General features: G+C 56.2%; 1 protein-coding gene across 1 annotated transcript in view; it reads right to left on the minus strand.

Annotated features, from left to right (window-relative positions):
* SORCS2 (sortilin related VPS10 domain containing receptor 2) overlaps nucleotides 1–26,335 on the minus strand; it is a 568,942-nt gene that overhangs the window by 33,033 nt on the left and 509,574 nt on the right. The window contains exons 11-18 of the mRNA XM_049886699.1: nucleotides 24,990–25,092; nucleotides 19,370–19,446; nucleotides 16,468–16,559; nucleotides 15,923–16,030; nucleotides 8,226–8,346; nucleotides 6,707–6,840; nucleotides 5,247–5,375; nucleotides 3,556–3,727 (exon numbers count right to left, since the gene is read on the minus strand). Coding sequence (XP_049742656.1) covers nucleotides 3,556–3,727; nucleotides 5,247–5,375; nucleotides 6,707–6,840; nucleotides 8,226–8,346; nucleotides 15,923–16,030; nucleotides 16,468–16,559; nucleotides 19,370–19,446; nucleotides 24,990–25,092 — 936 coding nt within the window. The remainder of the gene's footprint in view (nucleotides 1–3,555; nucleotides 3,728–5,246; nucleotides 5,376–6,706; nucleotides 6,841–8,225; nucleotides 8,347–15,922; nucleotides 16,031–16,467; nucleotides 16,560–19,369; nucleotides 19,447–24,989; nucleotides 25,093–26,335) is intronic.

A 26,335-nucleotide genomic window follows, 5' to 3' on the forward strand; every position in this document is an offset into this window, starting at 1 on the left:
TCCGTGAAGACTATAACCAGGGAAACCCTACAGAGTACAGTTCTGCTCTGTAATACACAGGGTTACCATGAGTCAGAATTGACTCAACGGCAGCGGGCTTGGTTTTTTTTCTGTTTCTTTTTTTAATATATTCTAGACACCAATCCTTGGTCAGATATGTGGTTGGAACACATTTTCTCTCATTCTCTAGTTTGCCTTTCCATCTTCTTAACAGGGTCTTTTGTGGAGCGAAAGTTTTACTTTTGATAAAGTCCAGTTTATCCATTTTTCCTTTCATGGATTCTGCTTTTTAGTATGAAGTCTAAGAATTCCTTGTCTAGCTCTGTCTGGAAGGTTTTCTCCTATTTTTTTTTCTAAAAGTTTTAAAGTTTTGCATTTTACATGTAAGCATGTGATCTATTTCGAGTTATTAATTTTTTAAATCAGGTCCATGGTTAAGGTGGAGATTCATTTTGAGGAAGGCTACCCTGGTGGGGCAGTGGTTAAGCGCTCAGCTGCTAACCAAAAGGCTGGAGGTTTGAACCCACCAGCGGCTCAGCGGGAGAACAGCTTGGCGGGCTGCTTCCATAAAGATTACAGCCTTGGAAACCCCACGGGGCAGTTCTACCCTGTCCTACAGCGTTGCCATGAGTCAGAATTGACTTGACCGCACCCAACGTCAGCAACATTCTCTCTTCATTGAATTTCTTTTATACCTTTGCCAAAAATCAATTTGGGCAATTCATGCGAGTCTACTTCTGGATTCCCCATCAGATCTCTTTTTTTTTTTTAAATTACAAAATTGAACTCCCCTCAGTCCAGAACTATTTCCAAGCCTGGAGCCCTGGTGGTGCGGTGGTTGAGAGCTCAGCTGCTAACCAAAAGGTCAGCAGTTGGAATCCACCAGGCACCCCCTGGAGACCTGTGGGGCAGTTCTACTCTGTCCTACAGGGTTGCTATGAGTCAGAACCGACTTGACAGCAGCAGGCTTGTTTTTTGGGGTTTTGGCTTGGTCTACATGTCAGAGTGTGTGTGACTGTGTGTGTGTGTGTGTGTGTGTTGGAGCGTGTGTGAACACATAAATGTGCCTATGAGTGTATGAATGTTTGCGAGAGTGTGTGTGAGTGTATGTTTGAATGCGTGGCTGTGTGTTTGCGTGTGATGTGTATGGGCATGCCAGTGGCTGTAAGCTCACATGAATGTGTACAAGGGCGTATTTGAGCCTGAGTGTGAATGCACGCATGAGTGAGTGTGACTGTGTGTGAGTTTGTGAGTGTGAGTCTGAGCGTGAATGCACATGAGTGTGACTGTGTGTGTTTGACTGTGAGTCAGGGTGTGAATCCACATGAGTGAGTGACTGTGTGTGAGTGTGAGTCTGGGTGTGAATGCACACGAGTGTGACTGGGTGTGTTTGAGTGTGAGTCAGGGTGTGAATGCACGCATGAGTGAGTGACTGTGTGTGAGTTTGTGACTGTGAGTCTGGGTATGAATGCACGCATGAATGAGTGTTAGTTTGTGAGTGTGAGTTGGTGTGAATGTGTGTGGGGGTGTGTCGATGAGTGTGTGTTGTAAGTATGCAGACCCCCAGTACCACACCCAACACTCCTTCCCCATGGCTTTGGTGAGGAAGCCCAGGCCTCTTCTGACAGTGGGTGTGCACGGGGACCTCTATTGCAAAGCCCCTTTCTCCCTGCCCCCTCCCCTCCGCTCAGGCTGACCCCACCCTTGTGTGGGCCACAGGACGCCCTCAGGGCCCCCGGGGCTGGGCACAGGGCTGAAAGGCTGGCCATCCTGGCCCCAGCTATGGAGCTGCAGCAGCCAAGCTCTAGAGGGCAGCAGACGGTCATTTTTCCAGAAGTCTCTCCTGGAGCTAGGGGCGAGAGCTGAGTCTGCTACGAGGGTCTACGTGGACCCAGCCTGGGCAGGGGGCTTCATTCTCTACCACCTCATCCCAGAGGCCACCCCAAGGCTCGGAGCTTGGATCTCAGGCCGGTCGCACTTTGCACAAAACCTGGGACTGGAGGTGGATTGGGCCTGGGGTGTGCAGACGTGGGCTCCATCCCTGTGGAGTCCCCAGGCCTGGGACCCAATCCCACAGTTGTTACCGTGTGGCCTTGGGCTGGTGACTTCCCCTCGCTGAGCCCCGGTTTCCTCAACTATAGAGTGGGGTTGACCAGAGTTCGCCCTGGTGAGGTTGTGGCGAGGATTACGGAGTTGTGTGTACGAGCTGCCCACACACGCTCGACAGATCCGGGTGCCCAGGAGAAGCCTGGGGCCCCAGGGTGGCTTCCTCCAGGGGCGGAGACCAGGAGCAGTAACCTTATCCTCGTGCCTCTCTGTGCTCTTGAATTGTCCGCATGTTGGCAATTTTTTCTAATTTCTCTTTGAGAATTTTCTACAAAGAGGGTTTGTTACTTCATAATCAGAAAAATAAGCACGATAAATATTAATTTATAGACTAGAAGGAAACATAAAATTATTAACAGTTATTACCTTGGGGAAGAGGATTTTTATTGGTATTTATGTTCTTGATATTTTAATAAAGCACTTTTCAACTGTTCTACAGTGAATACATGTTATTTTTAAATCATGACAAAACTTAACTTGTTTTAAAGAACAAAGACTGAGAGGAAATACACACACACACACAGGATTTATCTTTGGTGGTGGGATTATAGGTGAGAGTTTTTTTTAACTTTCTGCTTTCCTTAAGATTCCAAATTATCTAAATCGATATAATCACTGGTTTAAAAACTTTTTAAAATTGCCACCCACAGGAATAAGTACTTTGAACCAGCAAACAAATACCCATACACACTCACACGTCACACACCCCACACACATCACACACACCACACAGATACGAACACACACACCACACAGACACCACTACATACACCCCACACACCACATGACACACACACTCACACACACCACAGAGATGCAACCACACACACACATCACAATACACACAACACACACATACATACATCACACACACACACCACACCACTACACACACACTCACAGATACATGCTACACCCACATGAATACACACCACACACATTCACATATACATAGATACACACCACACACACAGAAGCACACACCCCTGGCAAGGAAACCCAGCAGCACACTGCCCTGTGCTGGCCACCCCCTGAGATGCTCCCCACCCGCAGAGATGCTCCCACCCCCCTGAGGTGTCCCTGCCCACTTAGCTGCTCCCTGCACCCCTGAGATGCTCCGGGCCCCAGAGGTTCTCCTGGCCCCCTGAAGTGCTCCCACCCCCCTGAGGTGCTCCCATCCCCTGAGATGCTCCCACCCCTCTGAGATGCTCCCACCCCCCTGAGGTACTCCCACCCCCCTGAGGTGCTCCCCACCCCCTGAGGTACTCTTACCCCCTTGAGGTGCTCCCCACCCCCCGAGGTACTCCCACCCCTCTGAGATGCTCCCACACCCCTGAGGTGCTCCCAGGGTCTACATTTCATCTTGAACTGCTGGTCTGGACCAGGAAGCAGTTCCGGCCCACTAGCTGTCACCTGTCTGCGGTGTGTGCACGTGGTCGGGCCACTCACCTGCTCCTGCTGCACCACGAACAGGACATCCTCGCCGGGCAGCACGGCCATGGTCTGGCCACGGATGCTGATGCGCAGGCCCCGGGGCGGCGTGAGGGGGCACTGGAGGGTGGCCGCTCCGCGCTGCAGGTCCACGCCGCCCTGGCACACGTTGGACACCACCTTCCGGTACCTGCGGCGACAAGAGGGGTCAGGGCGGCATCAGCTGGGGGCCGGGGGTTCCCCATGGGGCAAGGCGGGGCGCAGCATGAGTGGAGGCTGGCTGCTGGGCCTCTAAGTCCATCCCAGCTCCACCCAGTTACTCTTACTGTCCTGTCTCAGAAAGCGGGAAACTGAGGCAGGAGGGAGTGTCCGCGAGGGCGGGGTCTGACCCTAGGGCTTATAACAGCAATGCCAGTTGGGGTCACCTAAAGGTCCCTAAGGGGCCCTAAGGAACCAGCCCACTCTCCACAGCCTCCCCTAGGGGCCCTAAGGAACCTGCCTGCTCTCCATGGCCTCGTCTAGGGGGTCCAAGGAACCTGCTGGCATTCATGGCCTCGCTGAGGCGTGAGAGGAGCTGGGGTCCAATCTAGGCCCCGTTCTGACTCACAGGGTGGCCTTGGGCCAAACACACCCCCCTTCTCTTGCCTCGGTTTTCCTTTTACCTTGAGAGAGTTGGGGTAGGGGACCTTGTTCATGGACCCCTTCATACATATTCACTTAGTGTCTACATGGGACAGGTGCTGGCCAAGTGGGGGCAGACAACCTCCCCCTAGGAAGCTGTGGGAAGCTCAGGACAGGGTGGCATGGGGTCTGGCCCCTGAGGGAGGGGCTTCCAGCTAGCATGGGAGGGTGAGCAGGAGAGAGGCAGCACCTGGTGGAACAGCTGTGCAAAGGCCCTGGGGTGGTTGGAGCCTGAGGGGCCAGGTGTGAGGTAAGCTGAGGCTGGTAGGGCCGGTGGGCAGTGCCCAGTGACCTCGTGTCACTTTCAAGAGGCCAGTGGAGAGCCCAGGATGGGGAAATCATCTGATTTGTGACTTGCAAAACCCCCCAGTCTACTCTAGGCAATTAAGGTATTTTCCCCCACCCAAGGCAAGCTTGGGGGACCTGGTGGGGGAAGGCATCAAGTGGCTAACACCTGTGGCACCTCACCCTCCTGCCCAGCTGGTACTCCCCATGCCACACACTGAAAGCATGCCTCCTAGGTGTCATGGAGCTCACAGTCCAGCAGGGAGGACAATGAGGTGAGCAATGACAAGAACAGGAGTGCAGAGCAAGAAAAAGTAAGCTCAGGGCAGGGCAGGTGGTCAGGGAAGGCTGCCTGGAGGAGGTGCCATTTATGCATCTCTGGCACCTAGCTCAGGGCTGGGCTCACAAGGCGTCAATTAGTGGGTAGGGGTCCTGGCACCACAGGGCTTAGGACTGGGGGTGGGTGCTTCTCTGGGTGGGGGAGACCCAGCCCTGTTGAAGCCCCCATAGCAGGAATGAGCTACCAGGCCCCCAGAACCTTCTCAGTCCCTTTTTGCTACTCAGAGGGAATGACAGGTCCCTCCCTATAACACCTGCAGTGAGCTGAGATCAGCCACCCTGCTGTGGCTGGCTCCTCTGGCCCAGGAGCCCAGGCCAAGGCAGTGCCTGGTGAGATCCATGAGCCCTGCAGACAGGACCACCCTGGCTTCCTCCCTGACCTCACTCGGGCTCTGCCCACTCACCCGGGGCTGCTTGTGTAGGTCTGGCCCAGGGCACAGTCATCCGGAGCGGATGCTGGGTCGAACCAGAAGTTGGCCAAGCACTTGCTGGCGTTGGACTCTGAGTCCTGGGTGCGCTCAAACCCGTAGTCGCTGGGAGGAGGGAAGAATAGCAGTCAGGGTTGGCACAGGTTGGGGCTGGAGTTGGCCTGGGTAGGGGGGCAGAGGCTGGGGGCTGGGGACACAGTGAGGAACCCGCAGGTCTGAAAATGAACAGCTAGGCGACAGGGTGGTGAGGGACTCAGAGGGTGGTCCTGGAGGGCTTCCTGGAGGAGATGCTGAGCCAAATCTTGAAGGAAGAGCAGGCGAGAGCCCAGGCAGGAGGGGGAGGGGCCCTGCAGGGAGGGAGGGACAAGTGGAGGTGGCCAGAACGCAAAGTGGGAGTGGGGTGATGAGGGGCAAGGCTGGGAGGCAGGTCCCAGAACTGGGATGTTCTGTGGGCAGTGAGCAGCCTCAGAGGTGCTGGGGCAGAGCAAGGGGTGGCCAGGTCAGGGGGCTTTCAACCCTGGATGGCGGAAGAGCTGGGGCGGGCGCAGTATGCAGCTTGGCCCAGTGCTCTGGCCTATCCCTCATTCTCTTCGCCCAGGTGAGCAGGCCACCATGTGCTTTAACACCACACCCATAGATTCGTCATGCTCCTCCTTTCAGGGGGTGCTTCACCCCCACCCCCACCCAGCCAGTATGGGCTGGACTGGGTGACTCAATTCTGTGAAAGGAAAAAGGCGGGCTTGATGGTGTGTGGCTCTGAAATGGGTTGTAAAAGGCAGGTGGCCCCCAGTGGTGTCACTACAGGGGTGCGGGGGTGCAGAACACACCCCTGACACTGTCAGAAGAGGTAACACCAAAATGACCCCAGGGTCCGCAGCGGCAGCGGCAGAGGGTGGGCCAGCACCACTAGGGGAGGGGCCGCCATGGCAGTGCCATCATTGGGGTTGTTGTCACCCACTGCAGTGACTCCTCACCCCCCCTCCTCGTCACCTGCCAGTCAGGGTGTGGTGGGCAGGCCGTGGTGCCCAACACTGGGAGAAGAGTCTTCACCTTGTGCAATGGGAGAGGGGAGGAGCTGTGGGGAGCTGCAGGGGGCTGTGCCAGGAGGGGAAAGGCTGTACAGAATGGTACTAGGCCCTGTGCAGGGGTGGGGCTGGGCCAGGCCACTTTGCCCACCCAGGGGGGTTCACCAGCTGATCCACCCCATGGGGGGTGGGGTAGTGACGCCATGAGTTACCACACTGGGTGACATCAACCCTAGTGTAGCCACTGGCAGCTCTTCCTGGCTCTCCTGGATCCCTCACTGGAGGGGGTAGGGGGCTCAAGCAGTTGTGAGAGGCCCCAGGGGAGGATACAGGTGAAGGTGGCGGCCATCTTGTGAGGAAGCTCAAGCAGCTGTGAGAGGCCCAGGTGGGAGGACCTGTGAGCTTTCTCACCAGAGGAAGTCCGAGTCCCTGCACTCACACACATGGGATGTGAGCGCTGACGTGAAGCTCCTCCCCTTGATGCACCAGGATGTGGGCTTTCTCTTCCGGAAACTTCTCTGCTGGCCCATGATGCAGTGGTCGCCCTGTGGCAAAGTCATGGTGAGCAGTCTACTCAACAAGGGTCAGCTACTCCATATCACTGTGGACTGTGGGTCTTTCTCCTCCCTGAAAATGGCTGATCCTCAACCCCCTGAGCAGCATTTGGGGAGGGATGTTCCCTTTTAGAAAAGTGGAAACTGAGGCCCAGAAGGAAAGTGGTATACCTGAGGTCAAGCTGGGGCAGCCTCCCTCTCATCCACCCCACAGGCATTCATTGAGCTCCTACTGTGTGCAAGCCTTGGCTGAGCCCTGAGGGTCACAGAGCTGCGGGAAATACAGGCCCCTTTGTCCCTGAGCGTGCTGGGCCTTGGGGACAAGCCACGGCCTCAGGGCATTGCATGGGGCACACACAGGTGGTCCCCAGCACACATGAGAACAGGCCACCCCCCGCAATTCCAGAGCCCCCACTGTGAACATCCCAAGGTCCTCATCACAACCCAGGCAGCTGAGTCTGATGTGAAGTGTGGGCCATTCCTCATTCTCCTTTATTCCCCTCAGGGGACATTGTACATTTTACTGAAGAAGTGGTCCTGTGTTTGAGATTCCTGAGGAAAAGGTCCTGTGTTTGAGATTCCTGAGGAAATGGTCGTGTGTTTGAGATTCCTGAGGAAATGGTCGTGTGTTTGAGATTCCTGAGGAAATGGTTGTGTGTTTGAGATTCCTGAGGAAGTGGTCGTGTGTTTGAGATTCCTGAGGAAATGGTCGTGTGTTTGGGATTCCTGGGGAAATGGTCGTGTGTTTGAGATTCCTGAGGAAATGGTTGTGTGTTTGAGATTCCTGAGGAAATGGTCGTGTGTTTGGGATTCCTGAGGAAATGGTCGTGTGTTTGGGATTCCTGAGGAAATGGTCGTGTGTTTGGGATTCCTGAGGAAATGGTTGCGTGTTTGAGATTACTGGGGGGGTTGGAGGAAGGCGGCCTCAGTGGCATGTGACACAATCCATGGGACGTGCACTGGTTCCTTCCTGACAGCTGGAATATTCTGAACACGTCTGCCTGCATGGGTTTGGGTGGGGCCTGTGGAGCTGGATCTGTGGAGTGAGACCCTCAGCCCAAGGTAGCCCTGAGTGTAAGGAAGAGTCCAGAAGGTCTCACAGAAGGGCTGGCTGTCCGAGGGTGACTTCTCTGTGCTGGAGGGACCACCCATGGCCTGCAGGACCAGGGACCCTGGCAGGTAGAGATGGGCTGTGTCTGCCCCCATCCCCCTCAGAGGTGGCCTATGTCTGCCCTCCCCCACCTGCAGGCCTGACCCCCCAGTCCCGCCTGCAGGCCTGCCCCCCCAGTCCCACCTGCAGGTCTGCCCCCCCAGTCCCACCTGCAGGTCTGCCCCCCCAGTCCCACCTGCAGACCTGCCCTCCCCCCCAGCCGCACCTGCAAGTCTGTGAGCTCCCAGGAGCTGTAGTCGTCCTCGCTGCATGGCCGTGGGAACAAGGGCCGGAAGTCTACCTTGACCAGCTCCCAGTCAGAGCGGAAGCTAATGTGACCAAAGACCCTGGGGGGACATGGGAGAGCCCCTTAGCTGACCCCCATCCTCATGTGCAAACCACTTCCCCTCTGGGCCTGGAGGCCCCATCTGCCCAACGGGCCCAGCGAGACCTCTCTGCCCTGGAGGGGTCACTGGGGACTGAATGGTGCAGACACTGGCCCCATGCCTGCCACAGGCACCTGGTCAGTGTTGGGCATCAGCGTTCCCATGACCCTCGCACTTGATCTTTGGCCCTGGGTCATCCCTTCTGGCCCCACAGGCCCCCACTTGGTGGATGAGAAAGCAGGCACCCAGTAGCTCAGGAGCCCTGGCCTCCAGCTGGCACCCCTGCTGGTCCTCGAGTATGTTTTGCATCGAGATGCGTGACAAGGGGGCTGCATCTGGGCTTCTCCACCTTATCAGCCTGGCCATGCCAGGGGTCTGGGCCATGGGAACCGAGACCACTGTGCAGTTGGGCCTCTGCTTATCCCAGGGAGACCCAGTGTGCAAGGGACGGGGCCACTGTCACGCCCAGCTCAGGGTCTCTGTCCAGTCCAGGAGCTGAGTCCAGCCACACTCCACAGAAAGGAAACTGAGGCACAGAGTTGTCAGGCAGCTGCCCGTGTCACTCAGGTCCATGTGCTGCTCCTGCCCCCTCTCCTGGGCAGCTAGCGGCCACTGGGTGTGGAGATGGAAGTGGGCAAGGGGATACCACCTGCTCCCAGGGCAGGGCCCACATCCCCCTCTGCCTCAGCATCCTGTCTCCTGGGAAGCGTTCAGATGCTGGCCCCCAGGCCCAGCTCAGAGCAACACATGGGATCCTGCTGGGGGTGGCCCAGGAGCCTGGATGGGGGTGAGGAGGGGTCTCCTGGAGCTCCCTCCTTGGGGCACTGAGCGTGGAGGTTGACGGTCTAGGTGCAAGAACAGGGTGGGTGTGACCACCCCGTGTCCCCCCCCAGGAGAATTTCATGGGGTGAGTGACAGATTCTGAGGTCAAGCAAGGATGCAAACCCACCTGAGGCCCCCCGCCCCCGTGCCCTGAATCAAAGGCACAAATACAGAACCAACAGTGTGGGCAGGTACAGGGCTGCTCTGAGCGATGCCACATGCCATCCATGAGTCTGCAGAGAGCACTGCCCCGGCTCTGAAAGGGATAGTGCAGCCCAGCGTCTTGGCAGCCAGCAGATGGCCTGGCCCCAGCTGCCCGCAACAGCACTTTGGCAAACACAGTAGAGCACGTTTGCCCCTCAGAGGGGGCTTGCCCAATCCTTCCTTGTCACACACTCGTGGCACTTGCTTCCAGTTCAGTGAGACCCAAGCCCCTTTAGAATGTGCTCACTACCCCCTGGGGGAGATCCCCTCCCTCCGCCATACCCACAGTCACCAGAAGGCAGCTCCCCAGGTGAAGCCTCTCCTTGTGGCTTCTCTTCCACTGGGAGGGCTGCTGCCTTGGAGGCTCCCGCTCAGTCCCCTGATACCTCCCACTGGGGCTCCACAGACCCTCCAGACGGGGGCCCGCTGGCCTCCTCCTCCTCCCTGGTCCTCCTCCTGTCCAGCCTACAGCACATGGCCACATTACTAGAGGTCGAGTGTCTGGATGGGGGAGGTGACGTGCCCTGCTTTGGTCTGGTCCCCCGAAGCACTCCGACAGTGGCTGGGCTCTCGGGGGAGGCCAGTTATGATATGAAGGACTCAAACTCCATGCTAGAATGGCGGCTGAGGAAGCTCTTTGGAGTGACCTCCGGCGACTGGGGGCCGCGGTAGCCAGTTCTGACTCCCTAGGCTGAGATTCAAAGTGGAGGTTTGGTTTCAGAGGGCAGCTCTGAGCCAGCAGGTCTGAGTTGATAGCCCATGTGCTATGCCTGGAACCTTGGGCAAGTCCATTCCCTCCAGGTACTTGAGTGTCCTTGGCCTTCAGATGGGGACAATAAGACTGGCCTTCCCAACTAAATGGGCAGCTCCTGTCTGGTGGCAAGGTGAGAAGGCAGAGGGGACAGGAGCTGGTTGAATGGACATGGGAAATCTGGGGTGGAAAGCGGGAATGTGCTGCCACATTATAGGGAGAGCATCTAGGGTCACCTAACAATGTGTATATGGGTTTTTGTATGAGAAACTGACTTGAACCGTAAACTTTCACTTAAGACTGGCCTTCCCAGAAGGACGGTGGCTTAGTGATGGTTTGTACAGGACCTGGCACATTGGGGGAGCATTGTCACACCCTGAGGCACGGAGCTTGTTTGTGTTGTTGCCGTTGCATCAGCTCTGGCTCATGGCGACCCCGTGCACAACAGAACAAAACGCAGCCCCGTCCTGCATCATCTCCACCACCGTTGGTCTGCTCAAGTCTATTGTCACAGCCACTGTGTACGCTGAGTGCCTTCCACCCTAGGGGGCTCCTCTTCCAGCACTACATCGGACAGTATTCTGTTGTGATCCATAGGGTTTTCATTAGCTGATTCTTGGAAATAGGTCGCCAGACTTTTCTTCCTAGTCTGTCTTAACCTGGAAACTCTGCTGAGACCTGTCCACCACGGGTGACTCTGCTGGTGTGTGAAATACTGGTGGCAGAGCTTCCAGCATCACAGCAATACATGAACCACCACAGGACAACATACTGACGGATGGGGCGGTGGGAAGAATGTACTATTATCTCCGTTTGACAGTTGGGGAAACTGAGGCTGAGACTGAGGCAAGGGACCTCCAGGATTGCACAGCCACTGCTCACTAGCTAGTGGAGCCAGGACTCGAACCCAGAGCTGGTGGCTCTCAGGCTGTGATGTTTTGCAAGGGAAACATGGCCCCTATCTGTCCTAGCAAGACGATACCAGTGCCCCCGCTGGGGATGCTGGCTCTCCCCTGTGTCTCCAGCTTGAGCAGAGAAGAGAGGCTATTTGATTGATCTAATTAGTTTCCCCAACAGCTCTGAAATCCTGCCTTCATGAAACCTAAAACCCCAGCTGACACTGCGAGAAATACCTGCCATCTAGGGAGTTCTGCTTTTAGAAGCAGTTGCCAAGGGAAGCCTATTTATCACTTCATGTTAATAAAGGAAATGGGCATGCTGGGGCCATGGATCGGCTGCCCTTTAAGAAGCTCCCGCCTGCCCCTTGTGTGGCCTGTGGCCTGGCTGGTTCCGGGAACCCCTGGGCCCAGGGCCTCGGAGTCCCTCCCCAGGCTGTGGGGCCTTGACGGAGGGAAGAGAGGTGGCAAAGGTGAACGAGGCTGAGAGAAGCTCTGGAAGCAACTACGGGCACCTTAGACACGAGCCCTGGGCAGATCTGGACCTGAACCACTTGGGCAAGGGCTCCCGCATGTGTGGGACACAGTGAGAGATAGAGAGCAGAGAGAGAGACTGGAGTGAGACAGAGGCAGAGAGAGAGACAGAGATACAGAGAGAGAGATAGAATGAGAGAAACAAAGGCAGAGAGACACAGACAGAGATAGAGAGACACAGAGAGAGGCAGAGACAGAGAGATAGAGAGAAAGATGGAAGAAGGGAGAATTGGAGGAAGGTAAAGCTGGGCCCAACTCCTCCCAGGGCAGAGGGACTGGGGGTGTTGGGCAGTTTTCTTTCACATCCTGGGGCCTTGCTGGGGGTGGGGAGGAGGCTTGTATGGAGAGGGTGGAATGAACCACTTGTCTGTCAGCTGTGCCCCAAGGAGGGTGGGTACCTGGAGGGGATCCTGGCTGGGGTCAGGCCTCAGGGGCTTGGCCAGGTGAGCCTGGCCAACTGGGGACTTGGACTGGGACAGCCTGGCCCTTCTTGGACCGGTGGATGGAGAGCCAGCAAGGTCACGCATGAAGGCCTTTGAGGGTGTGAAGGGCAGACACGAGTGAATGAGTGGATTTGTGCATTTGCCACGCTGGCACATTGCATGGAGGCCATGTAGTGATTACTCACAGCAATAAGTCACGTTGCTGCAGGGTTCGGTGGGCCAGGGTAGGGGCTTGTGCTGTCCAGCCACACCTCTGGTGTGGGCAGAACCAGGAGAAGGTGGGCCGTCCACCCCCAAGAGGGACAGGGCAGCTTGGGAGAGAGCCTCCTAACCGGTCTGTGAGGTGCTTGGATCAGGGGTGCCAATGCCCCCTCACCCCCTCTGTGCCAAGTGCAGCTTGTGGCCTGAGGGGGCCTTGGCATGCTGTGGGGTCCAAAGAGGGAAAGCAAAGTGGGCAGGGCCAACACCCAGGCCCAGGTCACGCGTGCTCCGCCTCACATTGCACTCACTGCATCTACCATCCTCATTGGTGAAAGTCAGTCAAGAGCCTGTGTACCAGTGCCTATGGCTCATTGTCATCATCATCACCACCATCATCACCACCACAACCACCATCATCACCTTCATCACCACCATCACCACCACCATCATCACCACCATTGTCATCATCACCATGACCATCACCATCATTGCCACCATCACCACCTCCATCACCATTGCCACCACCATCATCACCACCACAACCACCACCATCACCTTCATCACCACCATCAGCATCACCATCATCACTATCACCATCATCACCACCATCAGCATCACCACCACCATCAGCATCACCATCACCATCAGCATCACCATCAGCATCACCATCACCATCATCACCACCATCACCATCATCACCACCACCATCACCATCATCATCATCACCATTACCATCACCATCATCATCACCATCACCATCACCATCACCACCGTCATCATCACCATCATCACCACCATCGCCATCACCATCATCACCACCTTTGCCATCATCACTACCATCATCACCATCACCACCATCACCATCATCAATATCACCATCACCACCATCATCATCACCATCACCATCACTACCATCATCATCACCACCATCACCATCATCAATATCACCATCACCACCATCACCATCATCACTACCATCACCACCATCACCACCATCATCACCATCACCACCATCACCATCATCAATATCACCATCACCACCATCATCATCACCATCACCATCACTACCATCATCATCACCACCATCACCATCATCAATATCACCATCACCACTATCATCATCACCATCTCCATCATCACCATCATCATCACCATCACCATCATCAATATCACCATCACCACCATCACCATCATCACTACCATCACCACCATCACCACCATCATCACCATCACCACCATCACCATCATCAATATCACCATCACCACCATCATCATCACCATCACCATCACTACCATCATCATCACCACCATCACCATCATCAATATCACCATCACCACTATCATCATCACCATCTCCATCATCACCATCATCATCACCATCACCACCATCACCATCATCAATATCACCATCACCACCATCACCATCATCACTACCATCACCACCATCATCACCATCACCACCATCACCATTATCATCACCATCATCACTATCACTACCATCACCATCATCACTACCATCACCACCATCACCACCATCATCACCATCACCACCATCACCATTATCATCACCATCATCACTATCACTACCATCACCATCACCACCATCACCATCATCACTACCATCACCACCATCACCACCATCATCACCATCACCACCATCACCATCATCAATATCACCATCACCACCATCACCATCATCACCACCATCACCACCATCAATATCATCATCACCACCATCATCACCATCACCACCATCACCACCATCATCACCATCACCACCATCACCATCATCAATATCATCATCACCACCATCATCACCACCATGACCATTATCATCACCATCATCGCCATCACCACCATCAATATCACCATCACCACCATCATCACCATCATCACCATCATCACTACCATCATCACTACCATCATCACCATCATCAATATCATCACCACCATCACCATCATCACCACCATGACCATTATCATCACCATCATCGCCATCACCACCATCAATATCATCATCACCACCATCATCACCACCATGACCATTATCATCACCATCATCGCCATCACCACCATCAATATCATCATCACCACCATCATCACCATCATCACCATCACTACCATCATCATCACCACCATCACCATCATCAATATCACCATCACCACCATCACCATCATCACTACCATCACCACCATCACCACCATCATCACCATCACCACCATCACCATCATCAATATCACCATCACCACCATCATCATCACCATCACCATCACTACCATCATCATCACCACCATCACCATCATCAATATCACCATCACCACTATCATCATCACCATCTCCATCATCACCATCATCATCACCATCACCACCATCACCATCATCAATATCACCATCACCACCACCACCATCATCACTACCATCACCACCATCATCACCATCACCACCATCACCATTATCATCACCATCATCACTATCACTACCATCACCATCATCACTACCATCACCACCATCACCACCATCATCACCATCACCACCATCACCATTATCATCACCATCATCACTATCACTACCATCACCATCACCACCATCACCATCATCACTACCATCACCACCATCACCACCATCATCACCATCACCACCATCACCATCATCAATATCACCATCACCACCATCACCATCATCACCACCATCACCACCATCAATATCATCATCACCACCATCATCACCATCACCACCATCACCACCATCATCACCATCACCACCATCACCATCAATATCATCATCACCACCATCATCACCACCATGACCATTATCATCACCATCATCGCCATCACCACCATCAATATCACCATCACCACCATCATCATCACCATCACCATCATCACTACCATCATCACTACCATCATCACCATCATCAATATCATCACCACCATCACCATCATCACCACCATGACCATTATCATCACCATCATCGCCATCACCACCATCAATATCATCATCACCACCATCATCACCACCATGACCATTATCATCACCATCATCGCCATCACCACCATCAATATCACCATCACCACCATCATCATCACCATCACCATCATCACTACCATCATCACTACCATCACCATCATCAATATCATCACCACCACCACCATCATCACCACCATGACCATTATCATCACCATCATCGCCATCACCACCATCAATATCATCATCACCACCATCATCACCATCATCACCATCACCATCATCACTACCATCACCACCATCAGCATCATCAATATCATCATCACCACCATCATCACCACTACCATCTTCGTCATCATTATCATTATCCCCTGGAGAGGGCTGTGGGGAGGCACCCAAAGCCAGCTCTCTCCCTCAGACTGGGGGTGCACCTTGGTTCCACCCTCACAGCTAGGTGACCCTGGCAGGTGACGACTTTTCTGGAAAGGCCTTGAGTGGCTGCCTCCTGATGGTCAGCGTGGGGAACAGTGGACATCAGGAGCCTCGCCTGACCCTGGGTGGCAGAGGCTGGTATGAAGGTGAGGGTGAGGAGGGTGGCGAGGAAGCCTGGACAGCCAGGATGGAGACTTGCCTCTGAGCAGTGAGGGCCCAGGGTGGCTGTCTGCTGCAGCCCCCCCTCCAGGGCAGCTCTTGCCAGCCTGCCGACCCAGCCCCCACTCACGTCATAACCAGCGTCTCATCCCCCGGCTCACTCAGCAGCCCGTCCACGAACACTGAGGTGCTGGTGAAGTTGTGGGTGCTCCATGTGAGGCCCTCGTCCACACTGAACCTGTGAGAGAGGGCACCAGGCAGCGGGCAGGCAGGGGACACTCCTGCCTCCAGGCCACCCGCCCAAGCCAGGGCCCGCCGATGGCTGCACCAGCTGGGAGCACAGGCTGGAGAAGCAGCTACCGCTGGCTGCCCAGGCCCTTGCTGCTCACTCCCTGGTCTGGAACACCCTGGCCCCACCTCCTCCACGTTACTCATCCCTGTTGATTCCTAAAAGCCAGCTCCTCCGGGAAGCCCTCGCTGACCACCCCAGGCTGGGGGCCTCCCCCTAGGGCACCCCATCCTGCTGCGCTGTCTCCCAAGGCAGAGGGTCTGTATCCAGGCTCCCTCGCCCCCTCCAGTGCCGCCCCCTGTGGTGCCACGGGGAATGTTCTGGGAGGTACCGAGGTGGAGAGCGCTGGCCATCCCACGTGTGCCAGGGCGTGTCTGCACACTTACTTGAGGACCTTCAGGGGGATGGAGGTGTCCTTGACGGCCACTATGACGCCTCCGTGGTCCAGGTACAAGATGTGGTGCTCCTCCTCAAACACCTGCAGATGGACAGACAGACAGACAGACATGCTCTGAGGCAGGGCCAGGGGCTTGGAGTGGCTCCAGGCCAGATGTTCTCCAGGAGTGAAAGTGTCAGGGTGCAGAGCGAGGAGTGTCACGGGGCAGGGCCTGGCCGAGGGTCCCTGCACCATTCCACCCCACCCAGAAATAACCCATGTGAGTGAGCGGACGATGAGGCAGTTTCTAAGCCACTAACGAGAGACAGACAAGTGCACAGACAAAGCACAGTCGGCCTCCTGAGGTCAGAAATCCATGCATGGAAAATGCCAGCCGGGGAAGATGAATGAAAGCCAGGGGGTTTAGAGAAGCATTTACTGAAAAGATCAAGCACCCCTGTTTGACATAAGGACCACCTCCTCCAGGAAGTCCTCACTGGCACCCAGGCTGGGCCCACAGCCCCTGCCCTATATGCCCTACACTGGTCTGTCCTGGTATCCCCACTGGCCAGAGGTCCTCACAGCAGGGCCCTGAATGGCTCAGCTCGGGGTGTGGTGCTGCTGGGGGTCCAGGGAGTGTGTGTGGGAGGAATGAATGAATGACCACTAGCTCTTCAGGTGCCCCAAGGTCAGTTGTCTGCCTTGCTTGTCTGCAAACAGCCCTGGGTGGGTTCCGTTTTACAGAGGGAGAAACTGAGGCTCAGACAGGCCTCCCAGCTGACAGCTGGCAGAGCAGTGTAGCTCCTAAGTCTGGGCTCCTGCCGAGACACAGGGGTGCCCATGCAGACCCTCCGTGGATGTGGATACGTGGATGGCACCTACTCTTATGCTGCAGAAGGGGGGAGCCAATTCCCCCCTCGCCCACATCGCCCTAACCTGCAACTACTCCAGGAAATGCCCGTCAAGGACTGCCCCAGCCAGGAGCCCTCCCCATCCCATCCAAATCTGTCAGCCTCCCATGCCTGTGGAGTCGGCATGCAAAGTTCAGGGAAGAAGGAAGAGGCTCTAGAGCCCACGCAGCCCCTCACCAGGGCCAGGGAGCCCATCGCTTGCCTCTACTCCTCCATCCGCCCCCCTCCAACCACCGCCTGGCGCACCCCCCACCCATCAACGCTCTCTCCTCCCTCCCACCCTCCTGCATGCACCATCCTCCTGTGGGGTCCCCCTCCCTGCCCCCCACCCGCCCAGGGAATGAGCACAGCTGAGGCCCAGCCACGCTTGCTGTGACAGCCTCTCCCCTTGAGTCCTGGCATTCCTGTCCCAAATCCTCGCAAGGTGGCTGAGTGGCTGAGACAAACACCTCCCCACCTGTGTCCATTAAATCAGGAGTCCTCTTCACTTCACCCCAGCCGTTTATTCTAATAAGAGGCGGCTCTAACAAGTGGACAGATGGTGACCTTTGAGAAAATCTGACGTGTCTCACTTGTTCAGGTGAAATACAAATATTAAAATACAGTAAATCTCTTTTGCCCTTTTCAAAATCCTTTGTTTCTTGCATATTATTGAAAGATGTTGAGGCCTGGCACCAAGGCTGCAGGTGAACTTACGTACTTTGGGGGTGAACATAATCACCCCCAGGGCTACCCAGGAGAGAGGCTGTCGCTGGGGGACACGCAGGGACAGAAGACCCAATAAGCGAGGTACGCGTGGGCTCGCTCGTGCTGACTTACTGATCCGCCTGCACGGTTTCCCTGGTCTTCGGCACGTGGCAGATACAGCGAGGAAAGCCCGTGTGAGGCTGCGCGCAGCACATCAGTAAGTCAGCACGAGCAAGCCCGTGCGCACCTCGCTTACGGGGTGATCTCCCTGGGGACCCGCGTGCATGCAAAGCTGGTCTAAAAACACACCTTCTGTGTTTCAGAAGGAAAAAAATAACAAAAGTTTAGTTCGTTTTCTGAAGTGCTTAGAGCAGCAGTTTCCACTCCATGGTGCTGGCCGACCGGGGAGGCCGTTTTTAAATTCTGGAAATAAATAGACGGAGCCCCGGTGGCCCTGTGGTTAAGCACTCAGCTGCTAACCAAAAGGTTGGCGGTTCGAACCCAGCAGCCACTCGGAGGGAGAAAGCAGTGGCAGTCTGCTCCCCTAAGGTGACAGCCTCGGAAGCCCTAGGGGGCAGTTCTAGTCTGTCCTAGAGGCTGCTCTGAGTTGGAATCTGCTCCACAGCAGTGGGTTTGGGATCTTTGCGTGGAAATAAACAGCAAGTGTCGAGTGAGGTGGGGGCACTCTCCTGGGGTCCAAACGTGTGGGCTCCTGTGCTGGGGCTGCTGCTGCTGCCCGAGGGGCTCCTGGGCCCACCTGTTTGCACGCACACAGCCGAGGCCCCACCTCCCCGTCCTGTGACTCGTGGGACCAGACGTGGAGGTGGGGCAGGACCTCAGCCTGCGTGAGTGTGTTCTCTTGGGCCACACTGCTGTGTCCAATCATCACCCCTGTGTCTCCCAGGAGCCCCACCCAGATGCACCATGACCCCCCAATGTCTCCACAGTCCACCCCCAAACCTGCCCCCACTATACTCTCTTTACGATGTCTCTGCAGTCACCCCCAAAACCTGCCCCCACTATACTCTCTTTATGATGTCTCCGCAGTCCACTCAACAGCTGCCGGGAACCAGCGGCACCCACAGGCCCCCTTCCTTACCTCTGGGCTCCCCGAGGAGTTCAGCCCCAGCCCCAGGAACCTCCTCCCCCATGTGGCAGAACCCACCTCCACCCAGCCCTGACATTCATTCCTTCTCCCACGTTCCCAGGATGCGCCTGCCTGCTGCGGGGATTTCTGTCATTCTCCTTCAGCGACCATGTGAGTGGAAGGTCGTGCTAAGAATTCCTCAGACAGGCCCCCCTCTGCAGACTTACCTGCCGCCAGGTATGCCCACAGTCGGACGTGATGTACATTTCTTCTTTGTACTCCACCAGTTGCGAGCCCAGGTTACCTGTCCCAAAAGAAGGGGTTAGGGTCATCTCGGGATCTGGCAGCTTTCCCCCAGTCTAGCCAGTCACTGAACTTGAAGGTGGTCTTGGAGACCCCCCAAACCTGCAGCAGGTGTCAGAAGGGAGGGTGGTCTTGGGGTCTCTGAACCTGGCACACTCTAACGCACTCAGGACTTTACTCTAGTGGTCTCCCCCCACCCCCATTACCAGCTCTCCCTCCCCACCCATCCCGTCTGTAGCAGAGCCCCCAGCCCCTCCACTGACACCCATCCTCTGCCCCTTAGCACTGACTACTGCTCTGACCCTTTTGCTGGCTCTTCATTCTTGACCCTGTAAGTACTTCTGCCCAGGACTCCATCCTTGGCCCTCCCCACCCCAGCACAGTTCACCCAGAGGACCCCACCCACCCCATTGCTTTAAACGCCAGCGCCGTGTTGGCCATGCCCAGACTGCTCTCTGCAGCCTAGAGCCCTGGGTGGGGAACTCAGTCATTTGCCCAACAGGCTGCTGACCACACACAGTGTGTTCCCACTAGACTTGGGGTCTGTCTCCAGGCCGGAGCCAGAAGCTGTGCCTGCTCATGCCCTTCTTCGTACGCCCACAGGCTCACCCGCCAACACCAGGCTCTACTGTCACACAGACTCACAGCTGCCACCTCTTGTCACCCCAGGACTTCCATGTGGCCCAAGTGGCCATACCTTTCGCCTGGATGGCGGTGCCAGCCCTCTCTTGTCTTCCTGTCCCGTGTCCCCATCAGAGCCCCCTGAGTAAAGCCTTCATCCCTGGGCCCCTGCAGCTCAGAGTTGATGGCAACAGTCTGCCAGAGATGCTGACATTACAGAGTGACCCATGTTGGGTCGGGGGGTGTCGGGGAGACCCAGCCCTGCCGGCTAGGAGGACGCATGGAGAGGAGGGGTGTTGCCAGACCAAGGGACCCCGCCCAGGCCCAGGTGAGGCAGAGCCCGGGCGCTGTAGAAGACCTGCAGGTGAGGGTATGGTTCAAGCATAAGAAGTGTGGAGTGGGGGTCGGGGGCAGTGGAGAGGATACGGCTGGTGGGCAGCATGGGGTGAGGGGCAGCCCCTGACAGGCTTCATACGGGAGCAGCCACAACAGGGCTGTGTCTAAAGACACCACTGAGACTGGTGCAGGGGAGACACGGCCAGTGAGGGGTGGGGCGTGGGAGGGTGCGGGCTGGGCCAGCACGGAGGAGTCCTCAGATACTAAGTGTTTGCCAGGTGGGTATTCCGGAGGACAGTGAGTGGGCACAGAGCTGCTGGGTAGCCAGAAGTCACTTCCTCAGTTCTGGGTCACGGGGCAGCTCTCCACCCACTGACTGGGGTGGCCACAAGGCCTAGAGGCCACGCCAAGGGGTGTGAGCCTACTCCTGAGGTGCTATCACACTGATCCAGGCCCATTTTACAGACGAGGAGACTGAGCCAGCATGGACCACTTTACAGATGAGGAGACTGGGCCCAGAGTGGACCACTTCACAGATGAGGAGACTGAGCCCAGAGTGGACTCCTGCACAAACAGCAACAGCCATGAATAAGAGCTTAACCCCAAGAGAACATGGCAGCCTGGGCTGGGCCTGGCCTTTCCCAAACAACATTCCAGGAATGGTTTTGACCAACAAGGTCTTCTGATGAGCTGGCTTGGCAGCCTTCCCTGCCCTCCAAGGTCTCTACAGGGACTAGGGGCCTGAGCCCAGGATGGCCTGTGATGATGACAGTAATGCCATTTGGACTCTCGTCTGGAGCCCCGAATGTCCCTGTCTTGGGTGGCCTGTACATCACACGCCTTTCCAAGTCTTATTTATGTGGCACTGTCAGAAGTATTTTATGCGGTCATGTTTAGACGTTGTTAGAAAATTCCAAAGGAGATGGATGGATCGCCCTCAGCTGGATGAGTTAATGTGTTTGTGTGTCTGTCTGCTTTTTTCATGTCCATTCATCCTCCACCCACCAATCTGTCCATTATTTATCCATCTGTCTTTCATTAGTTTATCATCCGTCTGTCCACCCGTCCGTCTGTCCGTCCATCCATTAGTTTGTTATCCATCCATCCATCCTTCATTAGTTTATCATCCATCTATCCATCCACTCACCCACCCACCCACCCATCCATCCACCCACCCACCCAACCATCCATCCATCATCCATCCATTTATCCATCCATCTATCCATCCACTCACCCACCCACGCACCCACCCATCCATCCACCCACCCATCCATCCACCCACCCACCCAACCATCCATCCATTATCCATCCATTTATCCATCCATCCTTCATTAGTTTATTATCCATGCATCTATCCATCCTTCATTAATTCCACCCACTCGCCCGTTCCTACATTCATCCATCAACGTTTGCTGAACACCTACAGGGGAGCTCTGGGGAGTCTGAGCTGAGCAAACTGCAGTCCCCGCTCCCTGAAATCTCTGAGCATAGCAGGGGAAGAAGCAGGTGACCATGCCATTGCCCACAGAGCCAGTATAGCTGGAAGTGCATGGAACTGCAGGAGCAGAGAAGGGAGAAAGGGAAAGCTAATGGATTTGTGTGTGTGGAGGGGAAGGTCAAGAAAGGGTTCCTGTAAGAAGGAAGTTCACCCAGTGAGGAGGGCATGTCAGGGGCCAGACTACCCAATAAGCAAGGTACACATAGGCTCAATTGTGCCTTCCCACAGATCTGCAGTGAGCAACTTCACCTGTCCCTACCACGGCAGCGATGTGCTGAAACCCATGTGAAATGGCTCATCACAGATTAGCAAGTAAATACCATGAAGCTGATGGTGCCTTTCTCAGTGCAAGCCGGTGCGCACCATGTTAATTGGTTAATCCGCCCCTGTGCCTGGCAGAGGGACAGCCTGGGGCAAGGAACGGAGGAGAGGTGGCGTGACAGAAGGACAGCCTGCATGGAGGCGGGCAGGACAGCCAGGCTCAGACGCAGAGGGGCAGGCTTTGAGTCTGGGTGTCGCTACAGTAGCCTGCCTTCTCCTCGTAAAGCACACACCGGGCAAAGTGACAGAGAAGCGGCCACTGGAGGGATGAAGCGGATGGGTGGAGTGAAATGAACGAACGATGCAGACGAGTAAGGGGTGGGCGGAGGAGGAAGGCACCCCTGTCTTCACGCTACCTCGGGCTCTACAGCCTCTCCGGAGCGCAGGAGCCTTGTGGCTGAGCCTGCTGAGTCAGCGCTATCGCGCAGGCAACGGGCACCTTGCGTTTCATCGTGCAGACAGACATCTGGCTTTCAGCACCTCCTCGGGCTGCTAGGCCCCACACAGGCGCCGAGGAACCATGGGACGCACCCCAGGCCGGCAGAGAACATGGAGGCAAATGCCCTCATTGTACAGATGGAGAGAGTGAGGCCCAGGGCAGGTGACGATGGGAGGGACTTCCCCAGCTGTGCCCCCTCCCGGCTGCTCTGTCGCTGGCCAACCTAGCCTGCCACTGCCCACCCTTGCCCACCCCTCCCACTGGGCTACTGGCATGGTATACAGTAAGCACTCACTGCATGTGTACTTCCCTTCTGTCCTCCCTGGCTCCAGGTCCCCGTGTGGGGTAGGACCACGGGGCCAGATGGGGCATGATGGGCCAATTGTGAATGGCCCTTCTGAAAGCACAGAGGGACACAAGGAGACACACTCCATGCCAACACCCCCCTCTGCCAGGAGGACTACGACCTGGGGAGGCCACATGACCCCAAGTGCAGCAGAGGGAGCCCCAGGAATTGCTGAGACACAGCTGGAACCAAACGGAGCGGAACAGGGTCCTGAAGTTGCCGCCTGTGATCCAACCCCCCCCCCAGCTCCAGCTGGCGCCATGAGCATTTGAGGGTCCCTGAGACTCGGCAACTCTCTGCCCCATGCAGCCCCTCACATCTGGACACTTCTCTGTGGGTGACAAGGTCCCTGACCAGGAGCCAGGCCTGTGCCTGGCTCCACCGACATTTCCCTGACCCCGGCCTGAGGGACAGAGGGGACCTGGGGTGCCAAGCCCCTCCCTGTGGGGCAAGTTGGGGTGAATTGCTCCCCCTTCCTGAGCTTTAGCCTCCTCATCTGTAAAATGGGACCACAAATCTCTCAGGGTCATTGTGGCGGTTAAGAATGCCACGCATGGCAGGTAGAAAGGGCCAAAGGTGACAGCTGCTAAACTCAGTGCCACCGCCGCCACTTCCCTTGGCATCTCCGCCTTGGCTCCTATGCTGGGCTGAGCTGGCAGAGGCTGTCCCAGCCCCGTGCGTGGAAGGTGCCCAGTAATGCCAGAAAATAAACTGAAACTTAGATACCAGCCACTTCCCAGCTATGCACCTTCAGGACACAAGCTTCTTATTTTGAAAGACTCTTCTAACTCAGATAAATCTCATTTTAAGTCACTATCCAATCATAGCACTTACTGCTCCCTGAAGGAACCTTCTTCAGGGACCAACAGATGTCAGCTGTGACACAAATCATCCGTCCATCCATCCGTCCGTCCGTCCGTCCTTCCGTCCGTCCGTCCATCCACCCACCCACCCACCCATCATCCATCCATCCATCCATCCATCCATCCATCCATCCATCCATCCATCCATCCATCCATCCACCCACCCATCATCCATCCATCCATCCATCCATCCACCCATCCACCCACCCACCCACCCACCCATCCACCCACCCACCCATCATCCATCCATCCATCCATCCATCCATCCATCCATCCATCCGTCCATCCATCCGTCCAGCCGTCCATCCACCCATCCACCCATCATCCATCCATCCACCCACCCACCCACCCATCATCCATCCATCCATCCATCCATCCACCCACCCACCCATCATCCATCCATCCATCCATCCATCCATCCACCCATCCACCCACCCACCCACCCACCCATCCACCCACCCACCCATCATCCATCCATCCGTCCATCCGTCCATCCGTCCATCCATCCGTCCAGCCGTCCATCCACCCATCCACCCATCATCCATCCATCCATCCACCCACCCACCCACCCATCATCCATCCATCCATCCATCCATCCATCCATCCACCCACCCATCATCCATCCATCCATCCACCCATCCACCCATCCACCCACCCACCCACCCACCCATCCACCCAACCACCCATCATCCATCCATCCATCCATCCATCCATCCATCCATCCATCCATCCATCCATCCATCCATCCATCCATCCATCCATCCATCCATCCATCCATCCATCCACCCACCCATCCACCCACCCACCCACCCATCCACCCACCCATCCACCCACCCATCCATCCATCCTTTCATCCAACCAACCATCCAGCCTCTCATCCATTTACCCATCCATCGATCCTTCAGTCTTGCATCCACCGCTCTTTCCATTCACTCGCCGTGTGCCATGTGCCCACTCTGGGTTTGCCATGAGGGCTGAGCTTCTTGGCGATGCTGTAGCTCTGCCCCCTAGTGGACACACCATGGCCTAGGCCCAGGCTCAACAATTTTCACCCCTGAGAATGGAGCTTCTGTCAGGTGGTGATGGCACCTGCCAGCCCGCTGTGAAGGCAGCCACCTACCTGCACCCATGATGAGGCCTGGGGCAGTGTCCTTGGTGTGCACGGTGCCCGACACATAGGGGTTGTCTGCCCAGCGCAGGTGCAAATGTAGGTGGCAGTCCGGCTGCAAGGAGGAGAGAAGGAGGCAACAGTCAGTGCTGGAGTAGAAAAGTATCCTTCAGAAAAGGAGCACTGAGGCCAAATCCACTGCTGGGGCTTTTTGGGTGAGAAGGAGAACCAGGGGTCTCCCAGGGGAGGGATGGGAGGGTGGGAAGGAGAGCCAGGTGTCGGGGGAGGGAAGGCGAGCCAGGGATGGGAAGGATGGGGGAGGAATGGGGGTGAGAAGGAGAGCCAGGGGTGGGAAGGATGGGGGGTGGGAAGGAGAGCCAGGTATGCCTGGGGGGAGGGATGGGGGTGGGAAGGAGAGCCAGGTGTGCCCTGGGGGAGGGATAGGGGTGAGAAGGAGAGCCAGGGGTGGGAAGGATGGGGGGTGGGAAGGAGAGCCAGGTATGCCCTGGGGGAGGGATGGGGGTGGGAAGGAGAGCCAGGTGTGCCCCGGGGGAGGGATAGGGGGAAGGAGAGCTGGGTGTGTCCCAGGGAGGGATGGGGTGGGAAGGAGAGCCAGGCAGGGGCAGTTCAACCAGGAGAATTGGTCAGTTCTCTGCCCAGCCCCCATCTGGATGGTGACCAGGTGGGTGCCTCTATGTGAGATGAAGTCAGTGGGCTTCTTCAAGGGAAGGGTTTCCAGTGTGGGTTCTGGGGGCGGCCTCCCGCAGGCCCCCACATCCTGTGCTGGGGGTGGGTTCCCACAGGGCCTACATCCTGTGCTGGGGGGGGTTCCCACAGGGCCCGTGTCCTGAGCCCCAGGATGTGCAACCCTGGAGTCTGTCCATTGAGTGTTTACTGGGGGCCTTGTATGTGACCACAGTAGCCCAGGCATCAAGATTGGCAGTGGGACATCCCCAGACCCTCCTCTGTTCAGAGGCAGAGGGGGAGGACAGGGGTCTAAACCCCAGTGTCATTGTGGGCATCAGCGGGCACCTCATACCAGTGTCATTGTGGGCATCAGCGGGCACCTCATAGCAGCCTGGCGGGCACTGGCGGGAGGGGTGGGCACAGGGCCGGAGACCCTTTCAGCAGCACCAGCATCAGCGGTGGGCCTGGGCGGTACCAGCTCTACACTCCACAGCACCTCATCCAGGCCTCCCGGGTTACCTCCCCCATCATGCTGGTGGGGAAACTGAGTCACAAGGAGCTTAGGCACCTGCCCAAGGGGTATGGGGCTGGGGCTATCCCTAGACGGCCTGGTTCCGGAGTAAGCACTCTGGCTCGAGTACCCGCCCCTGCAGGAATGCCCTTGGACCACA

Source organism: Elephas maximus, chromosome 5 (assembly GCF_024166365.1).
Source record: "Elephas maximus indicus isolate mEleMax1 chromosome 5, mEleMax1 primary haplotype, whole genome shotgun sequence".
Taxonomy (NCBI): domain Eukaryota; kingdom Metazoa; phylum Chordata; class Mammalia; order Proboscidea; family Elephantidae; genus Elephas; species Elephas maximus.